Source organism: Dendrobates tinctorius, unplaced genomic scaffold (genome assembly GCF_039654945.1).
Source record: "Dendrobates tinctorius isolate UK_male_01 unplaced genomic scaffold, ASM3965494v1 ptg000159l, whole genome shotgun sequence".
Taxonomy (NCBI): domain Eukaryota; kingdom Metazoa; phylum Chordata; class Amphibia; order Anura; family Dendrobatidae; genus Dendrobates; species Dendrobates tinctorius.
The window spans coordinates 12,687,831-12,709,091 of record NW_027361826.1 but is presented as its reverse complement, the minus strand read 5'-3'; the positions used below and the strand labels follow the sequence as shown (position 1 = coordinate 12,709,091).

Genomic DNA, 21,261 nt, shown 5'->3' with positions numbered 1-21,261 from the left:
TGCAGCAGATTTCAATGCAAGACACCCTACACAAGAAAACTGTCACCATTTCTCATTTTATTTAGGTGTATCCATATAAATGGTCCACCCAAAAAAGTTTGCCTCATCACTGAACATAATGTTCTGTGTAAACTGAGGGTCCTGTTGCAATTTTTGTTTTGCCCATTCTGCAAATTCAGGGCGCTGATCTGGGTCACCAGCCATTCCCATTTTATTTAGGTGTATCCATATAAATGGCCCACCCTGTATATCTCAAAAAATAAAGGGAACACTAAAATTCCACATCCTAGATATCACTGAATGAAAGATTTTCAACTGGAATATGTTAAGAATAATAAAACATAAAAATTGCATTTTTGTTAAGATTCTGATTTTTTTTTTTAATAAATAAAACATATCGACCTAAATATACCATTGTCATAAAGTCATGTGCCACAAAAAAAAATCTCTAAATCATTGGGATTTGTTGAAGCGTTCCAGAGTGACACTGGTCAGAGTTTAAAGACTTGGCCCAGTCACTAAGGGGTTCAGTGGAGCAAGGTTTCATGCAGGTACACAAGAGACAAGAAAAACTTTTCAAAGTATTTATTTCTCCTTAAAACATCAAGTATTTCTGTAAAACATTGTCTTGACACTTATAGACAGTAATAGTAAAACAAACAAAAAAACAATAAAACCTTTGTTTTAACAATTCAACAATTATACTCTAAAATCCGTAGAGCCCAACTGCGTTCAAAACCCAAGGGTGTGTGCACACGGTGCGGATTGTGCTGCAAATTTTTCCACCCGGTCATTTTACCTGCGGATTTCCCCTGTGTTTTGACACCTGGTAATTGGAGCAGGTGTCAAACCGCTGTGGAATCCGTACAAAGAATTGACATGCTGCGGATTTAAAACCGCAGCAAATCCGCGTGGAAAAATCCACAGCATGTGCACTGCGGTTTTTAAATTCCATTGATTTACATGGTACTGTACATGACTTGCGGATCTGCAGAGGCAAATCCGCTGCAGATCCACAGCAGAATCCGCACCGTGTGCACATACCCTCAGGATTCAGCAAGCTAGTGGGTCCTAAATTGTGCTTTTATATTATGTTCGAGTCTCTGCAGCTGCATGAATGGTGGCTGTTAGGAAATCCCAACATGTGTTCATGCTGTCTAAAAGTTGCAAATCATGCAGCCAAAGAGACTCGAACATAATATACGCCAAGAAGCTCTGAGAACACCCGAGTGTGCTTGGATAACATGTTATCTGAGCACGTTCACTCATCACTAGTCCTAAACAAAGTTTTCCACCCCAAATTGACAACAGTGAGAGATCAGTGTCCATTACAGATTACTTGTGCAGTCATAAATTTTCAGGTTTCTGATGTGCCGGTTTCACAAGTTCAACATTCATGTACTATGTACGGATCGCGATATCTGGACCGGCAGCTCGTCATTGGATTAGAGCTCACCAGTAGTGATGGGCGAGTAGCATCGTTGCTCAAGTCTCCCTGAGCATGCTTGAGTGGTCTCGGAGTATTTTAGCGTGCTCAGAGATTTAGTTTTCGTTGTCTCAGCTGCATGATTTGCGACTTTTAGACAGGCTGAATACATGTGGGAATTCCCTAACAGACAGGCATTCCACACATGTATTCAAGCTGTCTAGCAGTTGCAAATCATGTAGCTAAGGAGATGAAAACAATCTCCAAGCACGCCAAAATACTTGGGTCTCCCCGAGCATGCTCGGGTGGTCTCCGAGCAACGAGTATATTCGCTCATCACTACTCACCAGCCCTATAGAGATATGAGGCTGATAAAATCAGGTGACCCGCGACTAGCCCAGACACAGGCCATTAATGTTGGAAGTGTGAAATCAGCCAAGGTTGCAGTCCCTCTAGTGTAAAAAGTAGCCTTCCTACCCTCTATTTTAACAATGGCCATAAGTCCAGATAGACCAACTAATAAGCCAAGGTAACAATGCACCATTTGCTTCCGAGTAGAGCAGTAATATAGTTAACCATGTTTTTCCATATTTCTTCTCATAAGTAATCATTATTACGTGCATGGATAAGATCAAAAAGGCTCAAGGAGGATTTCTGGAATATAAGGAAAATTTTTCTTCTCCTTCCTGCTGGCTGTTTATGATGAAGCTGTGTAGTCCACAGTACTTCAGTAAGAATGGCAGAACAACTGCAGTGGGGGGGGGGTAGGCAGAGGTAATTGTTGGGTAAATATGGTACAAAAAATATATACAAATATATACATACACACAAACAGCCATATGGGATTGCAAAACAAACATTAAAGGAGTTGTCCACCACCCAGACAACCTCTTCTCAATTACTATATTACACCACGTAAAATAAAAAGTCTTTACCATCCTCCGACACTGGTGCCTTCCAGCAACGTTGACGTTGGGTCTACTGTGACATGATCATGTCATGTGAGCCCTGCAGCCAGTCAGCGGCACCTAATGGGTCGCTTCACTCTCACTTCCTTCAGAGGAAACTGAAGTGAGAACTTCTCCTGCTTTCTAACCTCCTCCAGGTGTCAGTTATGTCTGAAAGAAGTGCGAGTAAAGCAGCCCGTAAGTGCCTGCTGATTGGCTGCAGAGATCACGTTGCAATGATACATGAACAACTGGTGTAGCTGGAACGGCACCGGAGACGAGTACAGGCTATTATTTTACAAGAGGAAATACAATAATTGAGAAGGGGTTGTCCGAGTAGTGGACAACACCTTTAAAGTAAAATTACTTGATTTGTTTGCAAGATGATGCATCACAATCAACAGGCAACAATGCTAAGAAAAAAAAAGTTTTAAAATTAATATTTAGGGAAAAAAAAAAAAAAAAAAAAAAATCACTTAAGGTTTATTATGTGGCCATGTTATTTTATTTTATAGAAGGAGCCAAAGGTTGTGCAACTTTTTCTGCAGGAAGTGAGGCCTTATTGGTCATCACTAATGAATTTGCTTTTCAGCATCGGATGCTGCATTATTGGTAGAATAGGCCACCGTAATAACTGGAAACAATTGTAAACCTCTGGTAGTGTCTCCAACCTATAATTTGCTAGTATAAGGCCATTATTAGGTTTTGGGTAAAAACTCCTTTACAATAATAAACAAGTGTAGAAATCTTAAGATCAAGAATTTAAAACAAGAAAGTGCAACATTTATCAACTTCTCCATTTTTGGCATAACACAAGAAACCTAACTTTCAAAGGGAGTCTGTATAAAAGTTATGTAGGGGACTTAGCCACCAATACCCTAAACTGTATATTGTTGGCATGACATAGGGGCCAAGTAAAGAACTTTAATGTCTCATGCATAAGTGGATGTTGGTGCCACAAAGGCTCTTTGCAACCTTACCCCTCCTCAATTTGGATTCTTAGCACTGTCCCTGAAGAAGCTGAGTGGCAGGCACGCACTCACCCTTGGCTCCTGTCTTCGGCTGCTGCTTGATACACTTCAAGCGTGAGTGTAGTGAGCAGCGGCTATAGTCAAGAGCAAGGGCTTAGTGTGCGTCTGAACCCGCATTGTTTGCTCGCCACTGCGCTCCTTCATTGTCAGTGTACCGCTGTAAGAGTTCAGGCAAGCGAGCGTTGTCAATTCGACTACGTAATCAGAATGCAAATTGGGAAGTAACAGTGCAGAGCCTTTAGCCATGCCAAGGGGTGCAACGCAGATTCCTCATTTCCATATGTCATAAAAGGCTTTTGCGTAGCCACTAAAATGTATACTGTTGGTATAGCCAAGTTCACTATATCACTATTTAGACAATTTAATATGCGCATTGGGGCTGAAAGACTCCCTTTAAGTTAGAATATTGATATGGTATCTCAGAAATATTCCACAAACACAACATTTAAAACCACTGAACAGCTTTTTTTTCCTATCCTTTTGCAAAAAGAGATGCTTTAGAGACTTCTTTTAGTTGTCGTCGTCTTGGTAAGTTAGCTTCCTGTATATGCTTTATGGAAAAAACAGAAAAAAACTAAAGTTAACTAAAGAATAGGAAAATTAAGATGATACTGTTGCATCTTTATATTTATAAAATGTACAAGGCTAAATTGAGGTGAATCACAGAATGCTCCTAGCTAAAGCTCTAAATAGCAGTCAATTCCAAAAGGCAGGAAGAAAAATCCTACTAAAGCAATTCCTTCACTTTTGCCATATCAGGATGTTTCATCAAAACACTTTCCTGAAAAGATGAAATATACATGTATATAGTTTACAATACCATGCATTTGTTCTTTTAGGGCTTCCACCATTTTTTTCTGGGGAAATGGATCCTGTAAAAATAAAAATTATAAAAGCTACATAAATACATTGAGCCACTGTCAAGTGGTGTGAGCCTCCATGAGAGCCTTGCCACAAATCTTACTTAAGTCCTTGCTGGAGTAAGTTTTTTGGCATAGTAAACGCTGCCACTTGTCCTGAGCGGCAGATACCATGCCCCTGTCCCAGCTCCAGACACTTTGTTGGAGCCAGGTAAAAATGGCGCAAGAACGCTATGAATAGCCAAACTTTAGCACTCCCTTCAGTTGCAACCATATTTTGTGACTTTTCAAAGCTTTTAAGCCAAATTTCTGGTGTAAAAGTTTGATGAATTGGGCCCTGCATTTGCAATCTGAAAGGCGATTGCACTTTTAAAACACTATGATCTTGTTTTCACCCCTAAAAGACTAAAAAAAGTTTACTTACTCTTCGACTGCGACCCTGGACTGTGAGGCCACATATAAGCTGGAAGAGCTGAGGCAACCTGAAAATAAATGTTTAAAAGGGGTTAGGTTATCTACCATAAAAAACAAACACATAGAAAAAACAAATGACAAAATATTGCATATAAAGTATTTTTCAAACAGTATTCGTGTAGGGACAAAAGTGTAGTGTACATTGCTGTCAGAAATCCATTGCAATTACACATTCAACGCACAAAAAATGCTGTTGAAAAGCTGAACATACATGGTAATGGGGAGGTTGGGGCTAAACAGATCTACAGTAAGATCTATCTAGCAGACTCGCAAAACATCTGAGATATATTTGATTTACTGCAGATAAAGATGTCAAACATGAATAAGAACTTACTAAATGGCGCTGGGTACTGCTGGCTCCGGACCATGTCGGACTATGAGATGATGGTTTTGAAGTACCGATTATAGCTTCAGTTGTGCTCCTGGGTTTCTTTGACATTGAAAAGGTTAAATCATGACTTATTGGCCTTTTGGCCCTTACTGATCCTGGTGAATTGACCAAAGAAGCAATCGTTTTGGAGAACTCTACTTTGTCTTTACCCAATGCATAATCAGGCGAATATTTAGTCTGGCTTAACTTCTTATACTGGTTTTCAAACTCCTTATTTGGACTGTGAGCTACAGGAAGTCCAGAAAACGAATTTCTCCGAGTCAGACTGCCTGTTTTATCCACTCCCTGCTCAGTGTGTTCACTGTAGCATCCATGCTTTCTCTCAACGGCCACCAGACAATGACTGGCTAAGTATCTACTTGGGCTCCTGGTCATTTCGCTCATATTGCGATTTGCGCCGACAAACTTGTTTTTAGGGCTCTGTAACATAGAAGACACAGAAAAAGATCTCTGTCTGCTCGGAGTGCGAGTGTGTTGTTGCCTCGAGTCTTTGCCGTATGAAGACTTGGCTGTGTCAGCATGCATTTGGCTTTCATTGGTTACACGCCTTATCGGGCTAGTTGACATTTTGCAGAAGTCAGACGATGCTCTTGAGGTGTTACGACGAGCAGTAACACAACTTTCTTCTTTGTGCTGTTTGCAAGGAAGTGGACTGTCTGTGTATACAGTCTGATTATCTACAATATGTTCAAAAGGTTTATTACTGTTGGTCCTGTAGAGCTGATGATGTGTGAGTGAGACACCAGGACGGACTAATTTTTCTAAAAACAGACTTGGTTTGTGACTTTTAACAGAATCCCCTAAATCTGATCTGCTCAAACATTCATCCTGCCGCAGTGTGGAATCAAGCATATTGGCAGTTTCCTCTACATGTGGTGGAGGCAATATGGTGTATGTCTTATTCAGACACCTGTTGGTCATTTTTATGGTTGTTAACTTATGTTTACAGAACATTTGGCGTCTATAATGTCGGATAATATTAACAGCAGCCATGTTTTTAAAACCTGCATCCCAAATCCTGCTCATGTTCTGAATCATTTGAGGGTAAAAGTCTTCAAGCGTTGTATTCCCTGGCTCAGAAAAGCTGGTTTCCTCATTGTTGGAGATTTCACCATCATCTGCTATAAAAGCCACTACACTAGACCTTACAGGAGATTTTAAAAGAACTTTGTCGCTCATGTCACTAAAATTCTTCATGTTGGAAACGGTGGTTTTGAGAGGTAATTCAACATGAATGGTCTTGTTAAAAGCAGTCAAGTCACAATTTGGTTTTGATGAAAATCCTTTGCGGTCTGGAAAAAAACATATCAATGCAATAAATTCATAATGAAATGCGAGTTTAGCATTTGAAGCAAAATCATATATTGTCATACAAAGAACTAAAAAACTGCATGCACACATTTTTAAAGGAAGGTGGTCATCAGAAAATGAGATGTATAAGGTCACATTCACATGCTGCATTTTTTCAGTCAAAATCTGCTCTTAGTACTAAAAACAATGCATCCAAAACACCAGTTTTTAAGCGTTTTAGTTTTTTTGCAGCGTTTTTGGGTATGCATTAAATGTGTGCTTTGTCTACAGTACTTGTTTAAAGTCATTTTATGTACTCGCCAAAAAAAGCCACAAAAAAAAAAAAATTGCATTTTTACTGCATTTTTTTTTTCACTTTTTATTGGTTAAAAACTTCTGTACATGCTGCAGATTTAAAAAAACAAAAAAAAAACACTACAGTTCTCAAATTCAGTTAAAAAACAAGCGTGTGCATGAGATTTCTGAAACCTCAGCTTTTGGTTGTACGTGGCCTAAATCAGGTTATATAATTTTACCACAAGGATATAGGACTCCCTCAGAAACTTATGTAGTTGTATTTGAGAGAGTCTTGTTCACTCCACAAATGTGTAATAAAGACTAAAAGACTACCTTTATCATATCTACACACTTACATCCAGTGTTTTAACTCAGCAGCGCGCTTACCTAAATGGTCACCCACCACTTTATACTGGATCTGCCGGTAGGAGCACTTCTTCTGCACCGGCTGATTACACGGGTTTATACGGCTGTTGTGCCAACACCATCAGGTGAGCATATTTTTCACCCCTAAGGGCTCATACTCACTTGCGAGAGACTCGCACGATTCTCGTGCGAGTCTCTCGCATGAGAATCGTGCGAGTCTCTCGCATGAAAACCTGGCACTGCTGCCGGCACTCAGATCGGAGCGTGCGGCAGCAGAGAAATACATATAGCCGCACACTCCGGTCTGAGTGCCGACGGCAGTGCCAAGTTTTCATGGGAGAGACTCGCATGAGAATCATGCGAGTCTCGCAAGTGAGTATGAGCCCTTACCATTTTCTTCACCAAAAGTTATCACCTTATACGCACATATTAATTTAAATATTCATTATATTATATGATATACTGAAAAAAAATGGGGTAAAAAATGCCAAGTGAGTTAAAAAACAAAAATTATGCTGGCTTTTTTTGGGTAGGTATTGTTTTTCCAGTGCTCACTTTGAAGTACAATAGACTTGGTAATTTTTTTTTTCTTCAAATCAGTAAAGTTCAAGAAATATCAAATATTTAGTTTGTGTTACCACTGACAAGTTTCGTAAGGGTTATTTGAGGAAAGGAAGGCTGGTGATGAAGCCAAGAGTGCCAGCTGTCAGGATTGATACTGTGAAGAATCCAGCAGCTTGCACTGTATTGGGATAAATGCAAGCTTCAGGGAAAAAAAACCTGTTAAAATATAATAAAAAACAACTGCAAAAACATTTTATCCCACATAATACACACAATGTATTAAAACATTTAAGTTTATGGACAACTTTGTATATTTACCATCAGTATAAGGATTTTCTTTTTCATATTGCATTAAAGGAAAGGACGTTTGACCAGAAAATTGTTCAACCTAAAATAGAACGGCACATTTATAAGGAGTAGATACATACCGTAAAATTCTTAACTATTGCATAATCTGGACAAAATTAAAAATTAGTTTGTGCAACTTTATTTAATCTTTGTTTCAACATGGCTTACCAGGCGCATGTACAGATGATACAATTACCGTATATACTCGAGTTGAAGTCAACCCGAGTATAAGCTGAGGCACATACTTTTGCAACGGAAAACTGCGTAAACTTATTGACTCGAGTATAAGCTGGGCATGCATTGTCCCCTCATCCCTGTCCTGGTATGCATGCCTCCCCCGTCCCTGTCATTGTATGCATAGCTCCCCGTCCATGTCCTGGTATGCATGCATCCTTCATCCTGTCCCTGTATGCATGGTTCCTAATCCTAAAAAAAAAACAAACAAATATCCTACTCGCCTACCTGCGCGCCCTGGGTGCTGGCACTGCATCTCGTTCCGGCCGTTGGCGCCTACAGCTCTTCCTGCAGAGTGATCATGTGACCCCGCTCATTAAGGTAATGAATATGCTCTTCATGCCTATGGGAGTGTGATCGCTTGGCAGGAAGAGCTGCAGGCGCCGGCAGCTGGAACAAGATGCAGTGCCAGAACCCAGGTAGGCAAGTATGCTGTGTGCCGGAAGCCGGCAGCTGCGGCTGGTACTGTGCGCTATTACAGCGGCGGCACAGGCTTTCCCTCCCTTATCAGCTTTCTGGGACAGTGACTCGTGTATAAGCCGAGGGGGCGTTTTCAGCACAAAAAAAAGTGCTGAAAAACTTGGCTTATACACAAGTATATAAGGTATGCTGTCTGGGTTATGGATTACTACTTCTCACTTTAGATTTGCTATGCTGAATCAGAAAGAGAGGCGAGAACCTTAAATCTTTAGTGCATCTTCCATAACTTGTGTTTTCTGAGCTACATGTATTAGTAGGTAGAAAAGGTTACTGAAAAAACTAACTTGTACAATCTTACACTATTTCGGATTTCACTTTTCAAGTCAAAGCCAACACCTAAAAACAGCAAACCCCCAAATTAACCCCTAAACAGCACCAATACAGCTGAAAACTACTTAACAGTCAGAATTTGGCCTCTCGAAGAAGGGAAGGAAAAAAACTCCCAAAAAGTAGAAAAATTGGATTGTCTAAAAGGGATTAAAGGGAATCTGTCAGGTGGTTTTTGCTATCGCACCTGAGAACAGCACGACGTAGGCAAATAAAAGCTGAATCCAACGCTGTATCACTTTGATAACTTAGTTTTTAGATTTAGCAATGAAGAACTGAGGAAGCTAACCCCCCCCACCCCACACCAGGCTCTCCATATAGAATTTCTACAGACAGTGGAGTACTCTTCAAAGGAGGGGGTGTTGCTGGAACGGGAGGCACATGTCTGAGCAATGAGGAGCTCCTGGTGTAGTATAGATGGAGTACAGAGTACAAGTGCTGCCTCATTATACGGAATGGATCCCTTGGGGGTTTTGTCTGAATCACGTCATTTGGAGCACTAAGATGCAAACGCCAATGGAAGTGCTCAGCATAGAGCGCAGGATAAATGTGAACAGATTCAAAATGTTATGTAAATCATCATCAATAAAAGCTTCAACTCAATTCACAGAAAAGTACCCACTGAGATACGTCATCTGTCAATGGAAATAAAGGGGGCTTCCACGTTACTGGTACTACAAAGGCTCTGGAAAAGCTCCATGGCTCCTAGACCCTCAAAGGAAATCTGTGCTGCCAAATCCAAATGTCCCATTCCCTTCTGAGCCCTACATTGTGCTTAAACCACATTTAGCATCCACATGTTTGGCATTCCTGTAGCGATGAGAACCCGCCTAATTTACGGATGCATTTCTCCAGAAAGCACGATCTGGGCATAATCTACTGGGCCCTAAAACATACTGGGCACTACAAAGGCAGATTAGCAATTTTCACTCAGTAACAATGTTGCTTGTTTCTGGAAAACATACATGGAGTCAAAGTTGTCACTACACCTGTAGATAAATACCACAGGGATGTAATTTTTAAAACTGGGACCTTCTAAAATTTAAAAAAAAAAAAAAAAAAGCTTGTGGCTAAAAACATTTTAGATGTAAAAGTATAATTATTCTTTCTTCACCGCCCAATTTTATAAAATTCTGTAACACACCTGTGGTGTCAATATGTTCAATACACCTGTAGATGAGTTCATTGAGAGGTCTAGTTTGTAAAATGGGGTCACTTTTGGGGTGTGGTTCTGATGTTCTGGCACCTTAGGGGCTTATGCCAATGTTACATGGCATTCTGGTAAAAATTGCTGTTCTTTTGAACAGTTAATCAAGTTGAAGATGGAATGATCTCTAAAAGGCCTAACCCTCCGTCAGGAACAATGGATCTGACAGGCGCAGCTCTTCTACTTTCATTTCTCCCTTCTCACCAGATTTTCAGGAAACCCCCTCCCTCTAGATAGTCTCCTGGCTCTAGCTGCTGTGTGAAACCTGATACCACAATTGGTCTGCAGAGCTTCAGGAAGGAAGATATAGCTGTGCTGGCTTCTCAGGCTCATTGGTCCCGAGCACATCACACTTTATAAGGTTGGTATGTAATGTTTTTAGTCATTACTATTGTTTATTTAGCTTGTTTTATGAATGGATAGAGAAAGGTTTGTGGATATTTCATATAAATAAGGCAGATTTTCTTACAAATGAAAGTGTACTTCTCAGGAGTTTTGAAATTTGTGTATATCAAAGTTATTACTTTTATGTTGAGTAAATGGGTTTGTTTTGCACCTGATAATGTGTAGTCTCTTTTATTACATCCCTATGAAGGTCTCTGATCACTTTTAGATCACTGAAATTGAGAAAGTATTAAGTTACGTACCGGTAACGGTATTTTTCGGAAGCCCACGACAGCACCACGAGAGAGGGGATCCGCCCTTTAGGAACAGGAAACCTACAGAAACAAAAAGGGCGGCACCTCTCCCACGCATCAGTTGGATTACAGAGCTTGAGAGGCTACCATGGTTAGTACATAACATATAATATATACAACCTATCTACCCTATTTACCAGAAACATTCTTATACCATCTCCCACATACAGTAAATTGTGGACAATATTCTAAAGGAGTGCATCCCTATATGTGAACAAGGGAGGGAACTAAGGGTGCTGTCATGGGCTTCCGAAAAATACCGTTACCGGTACGTAACTTAATACTTTATTCGGACTCCCATGACAGCACCACGAGAGAATTACAGAGATGTAAACTAACTTAGGGAGGGACTACAGCCTGCAGCACCCTTAGCCCAAAGGTGAGATCTGAGGAGGCACCCATGTCTAACCGATAGTGGTTAAAAAAGGTGGAAGCAGATGACCAGGTGGCCGCCTTACATATCTGATCAATTGACACCTCAGATCTTTCTGCCCAAGATGGTGCCATGGCACGAGTGGAATGCGCCCTCAGGTTCTGCGGAGCTGGACCTCCACCTGCTGTGTAGGCAAGAGAGATATCCTCCCTAATCCACCTTGCTAATGTGCATTTCGATACTCTACAACCTTTCCTGGGACCTTGGAAGGATAGGAATAATGCATTCTCCTTCTTCCAAGGATCCGTGGCTGCTAAATATTTAAGTAAGAATCTCCTAATATCTAATGCCTGAAGTTTTTGCTCTTTAGGGTTGGTCGGATTAGGGAGGAAGGAAGGCAGAACTATCTCTTGTGTCCTGTGAAATTGTGATGCTACCTTGGGAAGGTATGCTGGATCTGGCCTTAGGATTACTCTATCCTGTAAGAACTCTGTGTAAGGGGGCAATCTGGAAAGTGCCTGTATGTCGCTCACTCTACGTGCGGATGTTATCGCTACCAGAAATGCTGCCTTAAGAGATATAATCTTTAGAGAGGCAGAATCCAAAGGTTCAAATGGACTCTCTGTCATGGCTGTAAGGACTAAGTTTAAGTCCCAAGGCACACATCTGTCCTTGTGTATGGGTCTCGATCTAGCCGCCGCTCTGATGAACCTTGCTACCCAATAGTTATTGGCAATATCACATGCAAACAAGGCTCCTAAGGCTGAAACCTGTACTTTTAATGTACTTGTGGAGAGACCCAATTCGAGACCTTTCTGGAGAAATTCCAGAATATGTTTCGTGGGAATTCCGTGTCTGACATCAAACTGAAAGGTGGACAGGAATCGCTTCCAGGTCCTAGCATAGATGTTAGTGGTAGTTAATTTCCTGCTTTTTAGGAGGGTATCAATTAAATTCTTGGAGAACCCTCTATCCTTTAATAGTGTCCTCTCAAACACCACGCCGTCAAATGGAGTCCCGCTACTTGTGGGTGGCTGACTGGCCCCTGGTAGAGGAGATCCGGAAGGTTCGGCAGTACCCAGGGATCGCATACCGACATGGTCCTCAACCATGCGAACCAGGTTCTCCTGGGCCAAAAGGGGGCAATTAATATAACTCTTGCCCGATCTTCCCTGATCTTCCTTACTACCAGAGGTAGAAGATTTAATGGCGGGAAGGCGTATGCCAGAGAAAAGTTCCATCTTATCAGGAGGGCATCCACTGCCAGTGGATTTTCCCTGGGATTCAGAGAACAGAACGATTTTTCTTTCCTGTTTTCTCTGGTGGCAAAGAGGTCTACCTCTGGCTGACCCCATCTGCGGACAATCCGGTGGTAAATATCCCTGTTCAAAGCCCATTCTCCTTGCTTTAGAGCATTGCGGCTTAGAATGTCTGCTTTTACGTTGTCCTTTCCTCTGATGTGGAACGCCGTTAAAGATAGAAAATTTTCCTCTGCTATCTGAAGGAGACGTTCTGTTATCCGCATCAGGGCGTCAGAGCGGGTTCCACCTTGGTGGTTGACATATGCTACCGCTACCTGGTTGTCCGAGAGTATCCTCACGTGATGGTCCTGTAGGTACATAATGAGTTTTTTGACTGCCCGCTCTATTGCCAATAGCTCTTTCTGGTTGGATGAGATCTCAGCATCAGAATCCCAATGTCCCTGTACCACTATGTCCCCCATATGGGCCCCCCAACCGAAGGGACTAGCATCTGTGGTTATAATACGGGTTATTTGCGTTATCCAGGGCACCCCTGAGGCTAGGTTCTCGTCATCGAGCCACCATCTAAGCGATGTAACCGCTGAGGGGCTTAGCAACACTCGACCTTGTAAGGAGCCTTCCAAGGCCCTACTATTAACCAGGACGTCCTTCTGAAGGGCTCTAGTATGGAATTGTGCCCACCTGACTGCTGGGATGCATGAGGTTAGAGAGCCTAACAGGGACATGGCCTGTCTGAGGGTCATAGAAGGATTTTCAATCGCCCGACGAACCTGCTGCTGTATTTTTTGTAATTTATCCAATGGCAACAGACACTGCTGAGTTTCTGAATTTAATAGTAGGCCTAGAAACTTCTGTATCTTTAGGGGCTGGAGTCGGGATTTCTCGTAGTTTAATATCCATCTGAGGTTTTCTAACCTGGACTTAGCTCTTTCTATCTGGGATATACAATGGCCCACCGATTTTCCCACAATCAAAAAATCATCTAAATATGGAACAATTAAGATGTCAACTTCCCGTAAATGAGCCATAACTTCGGCCACTATTTTTGTAAATACCCGGGGCGCGGTTGAGAGACCAAAGGGAAGGGCTCTATATTGATAATGACGGACTGTGCCGTCTACTGAAACCGCCACTCTCAGGAACTGCTGGAAATCTGTATGGATAGGTACATGATAGTACGCATCTTTCAAATCTATGACTGCCATAAAACACCCTTTAAACAATATTTTTATTGTTGTATTGATGGACTCCATCTTAAAAGTATGATTAACCAAAAACTCATTAAGGAAACGTAAATTAATAATCGTCCTAAATGTTTTATCAGGTTTTTGGATTAAGAATAAGGGAGAGTAGAACCCTCTTCCTCTCTCAGATTCTGGAACCTCTATCAGGACGTTTTTCTGGCATAAGCTCAAGACCTCCGCTTCTAAAGCCGCTTGTTCAAGGGGTGAAGATCTTAAGGGAGTTGGTTTAAAGGTATCCCGCGGAACCTGGGTAAACTCCAACCTAAGCCCGGTGGATATTACCTTACGCACCCAGTCACTATTTGTAATCTGTAACCATGCTGGGAGGAAGGATGACAGTCTACCCCCCACGGGAATTACTAGTCATTGATTCTGTCTCTTTTGATCTCTCGACGAGCGTCTGAACATGTATCCCGTACCTCTTCTCCTTCTATCTTCCCATCTGGGACGGTCTCTAATAGGCGAGGAATTGCGCCTTCTCCCCTGACCGAATCTCCTTCTACCAAATGGACGTCGGTAGGACGCAGACCAGAGATTTGGGAATTTTTTCTTGTCGTCCCCAGCCTTCTCAAGCAGTTCGTCCAAGACTGCGCCGAACAAATATTCACCCTCACACGGGATGGTACAGAGCTTCGCCCTGGACTGAATGTCTCCCTGCCAGCACTTTAGCCACAGGGCTCTACGAGCCGCATTAGAGAGACCTGCTGCCCTGGCGGCCATTCTTACTGCATCCGCCAAGGCATCTGCTAGGAAGGCTGCTCCCTCTTGGATTGTTGGTAGGGCCCCAAGAATTGTTTGCCTCGACATACCCTGTTTTAATTGCGACTCCAACTGGTCCAACCAGACCATCATGGACCTGGCCATGCATGTTGATGCCACTGCTGGTCTTAAGGACCCGGCAGCCATTTCCCAGGTATTCTTAAGGAAGGTATCTGCCTTCCTGTCTAGGGGATCTTTAAGGGATCCCATGTCCTCAAAGGGTAGCGAGGATTTTTTCGATGCCTTCGCAATAGCTGCATCTAATTTGGGGGCCTTGTCCCAAGTATTCACTGTCGGATCGTCGAAGGGATATCTGCGTTTGAGGGCTGGTGGTAGCGACCCTCTTTTATCCGGTTTTTTCCACTCTCTGTGGATCAGATCCTGAATCTTCTGATTTAATGGGAAGACTCTACGCTTCCTCTGCTCCAGCCCCCCGAACATGACATCCTGCATGGATAACTGGGGCTTAGGCTCCTCTACTTCCATTATCCCTCTGACTGCTTTGACCAGTTTGTCTACTCGGTCAAGTGGCAGACAAAATCGTCCAGAGTCCTCTTCTCCTGAGGATGAGGGAGATGAAGCCTGGGAGTCTCTACTTCTCCTCCATTCTGTCGAGGAATCGGACTCCACCGGGACCCCGCCCCTTAGACTTTCCGGCTGGGACAAAGACTTTAGAGTTTCTTTCATCTCGGCCCTGACTATGTCTCTTAAACTCGCTGCTACCGCGGGCGACTCTTCCGCCACTGTCTGCTGAATACAGGGGGGGCAAAATTTTATGGGGCATGAGTCCAGAAATGGGCATGCAGAGTGCGCATTCCCTGTGTTTAGTTTTACTTGTAGCCTTCTTCCCCTAAAATAAAACACAGAATGGGGTCCCCGTCACTGAGTGAACATTCACGAAGATCACTTACCAGTGCCACAATCAAGTACCGGAGAATGAGGGGGATTCTTTTCAGTCGATGCTCCTGTCTGCCTAAAGGAGCTTTTATGACTGGATTGGTCACTTCGTCCCGCACGCTCCTTACTGTCACGGGACTCTTTCTTTTTCTGCTTGACCTGCCGAAGGTCATCCAGGGGCGGCAGTGATGCTTGTCGCTGCTGCTGCCGCCGTTGCTGCTGCCGCTGCTGCTGTTGCTCCTGATCGCTCTCCATTACTGCTTACAATAATGTGGCCAAGGCAAGGCACCCTGCCAGGGTCCTGCCTATATACCCCTCCTCCGGACAGCAGTATTCCTGCCGTGCCCCTCCCCCAGCTGGCGCCGCACCTGGCCGGAGCGCCGATGCTTATCGGCGTTTACGATGGGTGTCGCCATCTTGGTTTCTCGCGCCTGCGCAGTGGTGCCGCCGACCCGGAAGCGCATCCTCCGCCCGCCCCCTGACGTCACCGCGACCCCGACGTGACCGGAAGTCACGCGGGACGCCCGGGCGCTCCGGAATGCAGCGCTCCGGAATGCAGCGCTCCCCGGTCCCAGCACCCCGCAGCCGCGCCGGCCCCTGTTGCGCCGCTGGAGCCGGGAGCCCCCGGGGGGGCATACTCACCGGCGGCGGCCTTACTCTGGAGACGGACCTCCTCCGGACGCCGCTCCCTGCTGCATACGCCACCGCCGTGCCACCCATCCTGGGCCACCGTGGCGTCCTCCAGGAGTCCCGCATCAGGCTGAGGTAGGAGACCCCCTCGCTACCTGTATCGGCCGGCCTGGGATCCGGTTTTCTGTAGGATCCCGTCCCCTCAGGTACAGGAAACCAACTGATGCGTGGGAGAGGTGCCGCCCTTTTTGTATCTGTAGGTTTCCTGTTCCTAAAGGGCGGATCCCCTCTCTCGTGGTGCTGTCATGGGAGTCCGAATAAAATTAGATATTCTAGGCATTTTTCTAGCCTGCGCTTGACAGGCACATTGTTCCATTACGAGTTAGTGCGAATATTGTTCCTGACGGAGGGTTTATTTTCTTTGTATTTTAGGCCAAAAAATATACTTTCATCTTTTACATTTTAACAATTACCGAAATGAAAATGGGCCAATGCAAAAGTTTTGGCACGCTGCATGGCAAGTACATAGTAGCACCCCCTTTTGAAAGTAACACAGCTTGTAAACGCTTTTTGCAGTCAGCCAAGGAGTCTTTCAATTTTTGTTTGAGGGATTTTCATCCATTCTTCCTTGGAAAATTCTTCCAGTTCTGTGAAATTCTTGGGTTGTCTTGCATGCAATGCTATTTTGAGGTCTAGACACAGATTTTCAATGATGTTCAGAGCAGGGGACTGTGAAGGCCATTTTAAAACATTCAGTTTGCACCTCTTGAGGTAGTCTATTGTACATTTAGGATCATTATCATTTTGAGAAGCCATCCTCTTTTCAACTTAAGCTTTTTTTTGTCTTACAGAGTGTTTGCATCAAGAATTTGTTGAAATGTCATTGAATCCATTCTTCCCTCTACCCATGAAATGTTCCCATGCCATTGGCTGCAAGACAACCCCAAAGCATGATCGAGTCACCCCCATGTCTAACCCCTTCATGACCGGAGGTATTTTCGTTTTTTGCTCCCCTTCTTCCCAGAGCCATAACTTTTTTATTTTTCCATGAATATGGCCATGTGAGGGCTACTTGTTTTTTATTTTGCTATTTTTTATTTAGCCTTTTTATTAAGTTCACTAAATGCTATAACTGACCTGCCATTTTGATTCTCCAGGTAATTACGAGTTCATAGACACCAAACATGTATAGGTTCTTTTTTTACCTAAGCGGTGAAAAAAAACCAAACTTTGTTGAATAAAAAAAAAAATAAAAATTGCGCCATTTTCTGATACCCATAGCATCTCCATTATTCGTGATCTTGGGTTGGGTAAGGGCTTTTTTGTCCGCGCCGAGCTGAAGTTTTAACCCCTTTCTGACATCCGAAGTACTATCCCGTCCACGGTACCCGGGCCCGTATGACCGTGGACGGGATAGTACGTCGAGCCCTTTAATGCGATGCCGCAACTTCAGTCTTGGTGATCGCATTAAAATTCTGATCCCATCTTACCTTAGGGAAGATGGTGTCGCCATCCTGGGCTCCGATCTCGCCCCCCCCGGCATCCAGAGCGCTGTGATTGGCTGTTCGCTCTGTGCCCTGCTGGTGACCTGGCCGTGACCTGCCTAGGAGCTCCGATCCTAGGCAGTTGCCATGGTCACCAGGGCCTGCAGGGATTGGTGGGATCGATGTAATCATTTGATCCCACCAATGACAGGTCACAGCAGTGGTGTGACCGCTTTGTGACCTGTCTCTGACCTGCAGGTGACCTGTATGACAGCTCTTCAGGGGTCCTCACACTAGCTGAGGATTCCCTACAGAGCAGTCATACTGCTGTTGGATGTCCTACTGTGCTGGGTATTGTGGTGCCACAGCAGCCTGTAGCACCACAATCCCTGCGGAAGAAAAACTACAACTGTGTTACCTGATCCCTGCCCAATATAGCCTCACCCCCCCTTTCTTTTTAACCCCTCCATCCCTCTTTGCACACATTTTCCATTTTTTTTCACCCCCCTTTGCACCACCTAAACTACAACCCTAATTGATACCTGCCCGATCTTTTTTCATCCACCCCAATCCCCCCTCTTTTTACCCCCCTCCACCCCCCCTTTGCGTAGCCGCCGAGCTTTGATTGGTGACGCAGTTCACCGATCAACACTCATGCTCGCTTTTTTTCTCATCCCCCTTTGCGCCAACTCCGAACACACATCCCGCAGCCGCAAAACTTTGATAAGTGACGATATTCATTTATCAGAGCTTGTGCCTGCCGTTTGTCCATTTTTTTAACCCCCCTTTGCTCCACCTAAACCACAACCCTAACTGATCCCTGCCTGATCTTTTTCCATCCACGCCAATCCCCCATCCCCTCTTTTTACCCCCCTCTGTGCAGCCGCCGGCGTTGATTGGTGACGCAGTTCGCCGATCAACTCTGCTCGCTTGTTTTTTCTCAGCCCCCTTAGCGCCAACTCCGCCCACATATCCCCCAGCCGCCAAACTTTGATAAGTGACGCAGTTCACTGAGTTTGTGCCTGCCGTTTTCCTTTTTTTTCTTTTTTCAACCCCCCCCTTGCTCCACCCCCGTGCGCACATACAGCTGCTGAATTTTGATAAGTGACGCGCATTTCACTTATCAGAGCTAGGGCCTGCTGTTTTAGACTTTTTTTTTTCCCCCCACAGGCATTTTTTTCTCCCATCTTTTTCTTTTCAGAATAGTTTACACCAATCACTATCCCCCCCACACATACAGTTATCAATAAAGTACAGCCAAAGCACCATATTCACACAAAAAATGTCCTCATCAAATTGGTCCCAACAGTGCTATTCAATGGAGGAGGCACATTCTTTCCTTGCCTCCGATACGGATAGTGAGGGAGAGGATCCCACATTTCTGTACTTTTCAGATTCTCCATCCTCTTCCCCCTCCTCGGGTCCTGCGGAACCGCCACGCAGACGTTCCAGGACAGAAGACGAGGCAGCGCCCACCATGCCCACTGCTGAACCAGTGCTCCCCGTATGGATCTCGCCCCCCGAAAATTACGAGCCACCGATTCCTGATTTTGTGGCAGAATCAGGAATGAAGTTTGACACAACCGGCCTCACAGAAATTGACTTTTTCAAAGTCTTTTTCTCTGAGGATTTTGTTAACCTCATGGTGGAGCAAACCAATTTGTATGCTCGTCAATTTTTGGAACAAAACCTGTGTTCATCATTTTCTAACTGGTCTCCTGTAGACGCAGTTGAAACAACGCAGTTTTGGGGCCTGGTCCTCCATATGGGGATCCTGAAGAAGCACGGACTTCGGCAATATTGGAGTGTTGATATTTTATATAACACTCCATTGTTCCGAATGGTCATTGCCCAGATGCGTTTTGAGGCCATCCACAAATTCCTGCATTATACCAATAATGCACAGTGTCCCGCACGAGGTGACCCCAACTTTTGTCTGCCTGTTCAAATTTCGGCCGGTCATCGAACACTTCAAGAAAAAGTTTGCTGAAGTGTACGTGCGGATGAGTTCTTGGTTCATTTCAACGGAAGGCTGATATTCCGTCAATACCTGCCCAGTAAGAGGGCCAGGTACGGAATCAAACTCTATAAGCTGCATGAGAGTACACCCACAGGTTTAGCGTGTACGAAGGGAAGGACACCAGGATTGTACCCCCTGAGTGTCCTCCTGTCCTGGGAGTGGGAAAATAGTGTGGGATTTGGTGCACCCACTGCTGGATAAAGGTTATCACCTCTACAATAATAACTTTTATACCAGCGCCCCACTCTACAAACCTGCGCAAGGTACCGCACCCTGCGGTACTGTCCGCAAAAATCAGAGAGGTCTCCCGAAGACGCTACTTGGGCAGATGCTCAGAAAAGGTGAGCGCAGAGCGCAATGTAGCGACCACCTGCTGGTGGTCAAGTACAAGGACAAGAGTGATGTCCTTCTCTTGACCACCATACACGGTGATGGCAGCGCTCTCTGCACTGTACAGGGTACCTCTACACAGGTCAGCAAACAGACCTGTGTACTTGGGTACAATAAAAACATGGGGGGCGCTGATCTCTCCGATCAACTCCTCTAACCGTACAATGCTTTGAGGAAGTCCAATGTGTGGTATAAAAAGCTGGCCGTGCACATCGTCCAAATGGCAATGCTCAACGCATTCCTGCTGTCACGATGTGCACGCCATACCCATGCGTCGTACCTTCAGTTCCAGGAGGTAGTGGTTAAGCCCCTGATGTTTGGCACTCAGGAAGGAGCGGGCCCCAGTACTTCTGGAACTGAAGGTGCTCGTATTGCACCAGGTCAGCATTTCCCAGGGTGACCCTGCCAACTGAAAAAAAAAGTAAGCCGCAAAAAAGGTGCCAAGTGTGTTACAAAAAGGGAATACACAATGACACCATTTATCAATGAGCACCTGCCCCGAAAAACCTGGCCTGTGTATGAAGGATTGCTTCAAATTGTGCCACACCTCCATGCACTATTAATTTACTTTACTGGAAACATTAGATTAGTTGGGGCACATCTAGATTTGTTCTTTGGGGGTCTAGTATCCAAAATGATGTCACATGTGTTTTTTTCCTGTTTAGGCACATCAGGGGCTCTGCAAACCGAACATGACGCCCTCAGACCATCAAAGTCTGCATTCCAAAATGTCACTACTTCCCATTCGAGCCTCGACATGTGTCTAAACAGTTTTTTCCCACATGTGAAGGTTTGATTTCTTTTATGGTTTTATTTTGAATGGGATGAAAAGGGGGTTATTTGCACTTTTTTTTTTATTTACACACTTTTACTCTTTGCCACGACAGCACCCACATGAGAGGAATCCGCCCATAGGAACAGGAAACCTACAGAAATAAAGGAGGTGGTCCGCCTCTCCTCCTCAGTTGGTTTCCTGTTCCTATAGGAACCGAAGGAGCAAATACCTATGCAGAAACTAAATACCTGGGCCAATACATGCCGCCTGTGCAGTATCCATTGAGAACGGCATGGGCTGTGGTTCCAGAAGCAGCGTCGGTGGAGCCCTGTCTATCAGCCTCCCTCCTCGTCTGGCTCATATACATGAGGACCAGGTCCAGGGTGGGACGCCCGGTCTCATGTGGATCACGTGGCGCGAGTCCAGTGTCCGTTTGAGGCTGCCATGGCTTGCGAAGGAACACGGTGTGAGGAGGGGGAGCGAGGGT

General features: G+C 44.4%; 1 protein-coding gene and 1 long non-coding RNA gene across 5 annotated transcripts in view; one reads left to right on the top strand and one right to left on the bottom strand.

Moving 5' to 3' along the window:
* LOC141052328 (uncharacterized) overlaps positions 1-21,261 on the top strand; it is a 117,209-nt gene that overhangs the window by 44,951 nt on the left and 50,997 nt on the right. The gene's annotated exons all lie outside the window — the stretch shown is intronic.
* LOC141052323 (uncharacterized) overlaps positions 571-21,261 on the bottom strand; it is a 136,519-nt gene continuing 115,828 nt past the window's right edge. For all 4 annotated transcript variants that reach the window (XM_073549534.1, XM_073549536.1, XM_073549535.1 and 1 more), the window contains 5 exons: positions 7,965-8,034; positions 5,073-6,421; positions 4,689-4,746; positions 4,225-4,276; positions 571-3,954 (listed from right to left, as the gene is read on the bottom strand). In XM_073549534.1, the coding sequence (XP_073405635.1) occupies positions 3,915-3,954; positions 4,225-4,276; positions 4,689-4,746; positions 5,073-6,421; positions 7,965-8,034 (1,569 nt within the window). In that variant the 3' untranslated portion in view covers positions 571-3,914. The remainder of the gene's footprint in view (positions 3,955-4,224; positions 4,277-4,688; positions 4,747-5,072; positions 6,422-7,964; positions 8,035-21,261) is intronic.